The 5,333-nt window shown below is 54.3% G+C and overlaps 1 protein-coding gene across 1 annotated transcript; it reads left to right on the top strand.

Annotated features, from left to right (window-relative positions):
• Positions 1–647: 647 nt before the first annotated feature.
• LOC123167228 (fucosyltransferase 2) lies at positions 648–2,759 on the top strand. The gene is made up of 2 exons (XM_044585061.1): positions 648–1,042; positions 1,175–2,759. Exons 1-2 carry the CDS (start codon positions 745–747, stop codon positions 2,644–2,646), a joined length of 1,770 nt encoding a protein of 589 aa, XP_044440996.1. The 5' UTR covers positions 648–744; the 3' UTR covers positions 2,647–2,759.
• Positions 2,760–5,333: the final 2,574 nt, after the last annotated feature.

Here is a 5,333-nt window from a genome sequence, read left to right as displayed (position 1 = left end):
AAAATGATCGACTAGGAAATGATAGTGCCCAATTTTATTTTATTTTAAATAAATTCTCAATAATCCAAACAAGCGTTATATTCAATCAGAGAGAGCTTCAACAGCTTTCGCCAAGTAGAAAAAAATGAGAGCGGAAATTAGATTCAGAGCCATTTTGGGTTAAATTTTGGCAAAAAAACCTCAAAACTTCACACAACCATGATATTAAATCTGGAAAATTTTCAACAAGTTCTTCCAAGTAGGAAGAAAATGAAAGCAAAACTTCAAATTCAAAGCCATTTTGGGTCAAATTCTAAATCAGACGGTTTCGCATTTCAGGGTTGTGTTTTAGAAATTGGTGGTAGTTTGAGGTTGTAATATGAACTCCCCTCTATATATTTTGGGCAAAAACAACCTCAAAGGGTGGTGATTTTTCTGTAAATTTCTCGAGAAAAACGATAACAGAAAAAGAAAAGTATGAGAAGAGAGATCTGTTTGCGCTAGTCCCAAACTCGAGATAGGTTTTTCTGCTCCGGTGTGCTCCTTTTCTGCTGCCCACTGCACTAGTCCGTTACAGTGTGCTGTCGGTACACTGTAAAGTGCCCTAATTAAATTTAGATTAGCGCCGATACTTTAGATTTGATTTGGTGACGCACGACCCAAAAACTCATCGGACGACCGCAGGGACGCATGGAGCCGTGTTTCCATGGTTCCACCGAAGATTCCACCACTCTTTCAGATCACGCACTAGTAGCCTAGCGACCAATGCTGCGACGGGATGTCGAGGCAGGCAGCGATACCGTAGCGGTGCCGCCGAGGAAGACGCGGCAGCGCTCGGCCGGCTCGGTCGCGGGCCACTGGCTGCGCCACGCCGAGGCGGCGGCGCCGGCGTGCATCAGGCGTCCGATGAAAGGGCTCGATCGTAGGCCCAGGCGGTGGGGGTGCGCGGCCAACGCCGTGCTCCTCGCCTTCATCATCACCGTGCCGTCGTTGGTCGTCTTCTTCGGCGCGCGCACCAGCGCGCCGGCGGTGTGGATCAACGCCGCCAACGCCTTACGCCGAGGTAGCTACGCTAGCTAGCTCCCCTGTCCGGAGCACCACTCACAATCGGACGCGCACGGACAACAATTTCAGGTGTCCTGTGAGAGGCTAAATGATTACTGACGATTTCATTTGTTGTGTCTGGCTCTGGCAGGATCAGAGCCAGCGCATGACAGGCTTCTCGGCGGCCTCCTGGCCGACGGCGTCGACGAGAGATCTTGCCACAGCAGGTACCAGTCCGCCATGTACCGCCGGAGAGCCGGCAGGCAGCCCTCTCCGTACCTCGTCTCCAAGCTGCGGCGGCACGAGGCCCTGCAAAGACGCTGCGGCCCGGGCACCGCCGCCTACAGCCACGCGCAGGAGCAACTCAGGTCGGGGAAGAACCACGCCGCCGGCACCGGGTCACCGGAGTGCAAGTACCTGGTCTCCATATCGTACCGCGGCCTCGGCAACCGGATCCTGGCCGCCGCGTCGGCGTTCCTCTACGCGGTGCTCACCGACCGCGTCCTCCTCGTCGACCCCAGCAACGAGATGGGCGAGCTGTTCTGCGAGCCCTTCCCCGGCACCACGTGGGTGCTCCCGCCGGACTTCCCGCTGACGAGCTACACCAACTTCAGCATCGAGACGGCCGAGAGCCACGCGAACATGGTGAAGAATAAGGTGATCAGCCCCGTCGACGTCGGCGCCGTGTCGTCGGCGCGGGAGCTACCGGCGTTCGCGTACATTCATCTCGACCACGACGCCACCGGGGAAGACAAGCAGTTCTACTGCGACGAGGACCAGAGTGTTCTCCGGGACATCCGGTGGCTGGTGATGAGGACGGACAGCTACATCGTGCCGGGGCTGTTCCTGGTCATGGCCTTCCAGGAGGAGCTCGGCATGCTCTTCCCGGAGCCGGACACCGTGTTCCACCACCTCGGCCGCTACCTCTTCCACCCGAGCAACCACGTCTGGGGCCTCGTCGCGCGCTACCACGACGCCTACCTCGCGGCGGCGGACCAGCGGGTCGGCATCCAGGTGCGCGTCTTCGGCAGTGCCCCGAACTCGCCGGAGCTCCTGGAGCAGATCACCACGTGCGCGCAGAAGGAGGGTCTGCTTCCGGAGTTGCTCGCAGAGGGACTGCCCGCCGCCACCACGCCGCCGCCGGCGCCTTCCCGGAGGAGGTCCAAGGCCGTGCTCGTGACCTCCCTCAAGGCCTGGTACTACGACAAGCTCAAGGGCATGTACTGGGAGCGCGCGACGGTGACCGGCGAGGCGGTGGGCGTGCACCAGCCGAGCCACGAGGAGTACCAGCACTTCGGCGCCAGGTCGCACGACACCAAGGCGTGGGCCGAGATATATCTGCTCAGCCTCACCGACGTGCTGGTGACCAGCGGCTTTTCGACGTTCGGGTACGTGGCGCAGGGCCTCGGCGGCCTCACGCCGTGGGTGATGTTCAAGCCGGACAACGGCTCTGTGGTGCCCAACCCGCCCTGCGGCCGGGACGTGTCCATGGAGCCGTGCTTCCACGCGCCGCCGTTCTACGACTGCAGGATCAAGCAGGGGGCGGACACCGGCAAGATTGTGCCGCAGGTGCAACATTGCAAAGACGTGAGCTGGGGGTTAAAGCTTGTTCCTCCCTCCTAATACATAACATAGTCTCTCTCACTTTGTATACTTTTGCCGGCAACCATTCGATGCAGCGAAACCTGGTGGCGTGTGCGACAACTCTATAATTTTATAAATCAAGATTTCACTACTTATGTTTGCCTAAACCTCCTTGATAGGTATACTGGCAAATTGGGTAATAAGACGAAAGTTAACGTATATATAGGAATCTGCAGTGATTGGAACGATGCTGCGTGCATCAAACATGTATATATGGCACAACAAGTCGTATGATACAGTGATAACTAACAAACTTGCTATCGTGAATGTACACCAGTACTTCCTCCGTAGTGTAAGAGCAACTCCAACGCAGTGACCCGAACGGACACGGATTTTGTCCGTTTGAGTCACCCGTCCGCCTAGCGGACATGAGGCGGACACGCACGGTCCGCGGATGTACCTAACGCGCCGCTCGTGGATGACCCAAAGCGGACAAGCGAGATGCAGCTTTCCTCCCGGTGCCGCCGCGTTCCTCCCTCGCCACAACCTGCACTGGGACCGTAGGAGATCGAGGTGGGCGGGCGGAGTCGACGGCCAGCTCCGACAACGACCTCCCACCCCTGCTTCCACGCGCCGCCATCCACGTTGTCGAACTGGATCCGGTCGTAGAGGTCCTTGGTCGTGATGTCGACGGGCGCCTCGCGGCCGGCCCTGGCGGCGACGGCGGCCTCCGTGGCCACGGAGTCGCGGAGGAAGGCCGACCTGCGGGTGAGGCGGGCGCGGGGGGCAGGCTGGGGACGGCGCGGCGGACCGGGAGGAGGGGAAGCCTAGGTGGAGGAAGGCGAAGAGGAAGAGGAAGAGGAAGAAGGCGGCAGTGAGCTGGAGGACGCGGCTTGAGGAGGAGGAGGAGGAGGAGGAGGAGGCGGAGGCGGGGTGGGGGCCGCGGCGGCGAGTGGAGGCGGGGGCTACCTTGGCGTGGTGGTGGTGCGCCTTTGGCTTGGAGGTGGTCGGGAGGAGCGCGCCGGTGCGGCCGCCGCCGCCGGAGAAGAGGAGCATCGCCACCGGCTGGGAGGTGCTGCTGGTGCGGCGGTGGAAGGAAAGGAAATGGCGAGTGAACTGACCTCGCGCCCGGTCGTGTATCCTCGCTCGGTCACTGATTCGTGGGTCCAGGGGCGGACACGAGAGGGCAGGGGCGGACGAGAGCGCCCGCTTTTGTTCATCGCGGACCCATTTACGGCCCATTTTTGCGTTCAATTTGGGTCGGGGCATATGAAAAACAAGCAGCGGGCGGACACGCGCGTCCGTTTGGATGGCCCCGTTGGGCCAAGTTTTTTGTCCGGATGACCTAAACGGACAAAATGGGCCCTTGCGTTGAAGTTGCTCTAAAGAATGTTCTTATATCATTTAAACAAATGTTTTTATATTATCGGACGGAGGGAGTAGCATGGATTAGGTTCCTGGGCCTCCCAAGTGTTGTCGTACACGTCTCGCCAGATGCGCTGGACATTTCTCTAAGAATAGAAACGCAACAAGAATTGCAGAATCAAAGTCATGAACCAAATACAAGGAGGCGACCGAAAATTCGTAGGCACATGCACTTGCGGAAACGCCCAAGCCGTTGAAATGCGCCGTGATCCGAACAGATGTTCTCATCAAAAATATTGATGGAAATTCTTAATCCTTTGAATGCGAAGACAGTATACGTATTTATGTATAAATACTTCTGTCCAGAGTAGTTGTACGTCTTTCAGCGTGTGCGTATGCTACACCCCCCGTTCTGTTACAGAACTTGTTCGATGAGTGGCTCTACTGTTCACTTTCTTCTTTCCCTCCTATCCGGTACCGTTTCATCCTGTTCTTTCTCCAGTTTTTTTGCTTCCGTGCAATTACTTTTCTTCTGTGGACTCATGGGAGAGGATTTATAACACGCAGGTCTCGAAACTCATCAGTTCGTAGTGTCTTGCTACTTCGCAAGTTCATGCCATCGTTCTTGCCATGAACTCATCAGTTTGTATTGCCCTGCTGCTTCGCAAGTTCATGCCATCGTTCTTCCCATGAACTTGCTACACACTTTTTGCCATTGTTTATTTTCCTTTCCCTCAAATATGCATCCTTCTATTGAACACGTGTATGCTTGCATTCATTGGTCATTAATGGATTCCTGAATTATCCGGTTTAAACTTTGGTGAAAGAATGAGCGCAAAAAATATCGCTCGTCAGAATCTATAGTGTTATCATGCCAATTTTCATGTTTTACACACAACATTTGTTTTTTTCTAAAAAAAACAATAACCTCCATGTTTGGTTAAAGTTTGGTACTCTCATGTTTGGAGTTCATTTCCATTTCAAGGCCTAAACAAAGAGACTCAATAACACGAATAGGATTTTCCAACTCAATTTTATCAAATATTCTTGCACTTGTACATATCAAACAAACCAAAAAAATGCCAATTTTTGACTTGGAACGTGTAATGGTGTATAATGAGTGTAGGGGAAAAATTATCAAACTACGATTCCCTCTCAAAAATGTCAACCGATGAAGCAACTATTACTTTGACTTCAAGTGTGGCCCATTCCCTCTCAAAACTATAATTCTTCCTTGGAGATGCGCCGATTTCTAAGTAGTGTACGTCAAAACTTTTGCATAACCTTCTCAAAATTTCACCACAACATTTTGATGCCATATGGGGCACCATGGCAAGTTTCATTCTTTTTGCACATTTCAT

The sequence above is a fragment of the Triticum aestivum genome, chromosome 7D (assembly GCF_018294505.1).
Source record: "Triticum aestivum cultivar Chinese Spring chromosome 7D, IWGSC CS RefSeq v2.1, whole genome shotgun sequence".
NCBI classification, from domain to species: domain Eukaryota; kingdom Viridiplantae; phylum Streptophyta; class Magnoliopsida; order Poales; family Poaceae; genus Triticum; species Triticum aestivum.
Note: the sequence above shows the minus strand (reverse complement) of the source record. Positions and strands in the feature narration are given on the sequence as shown.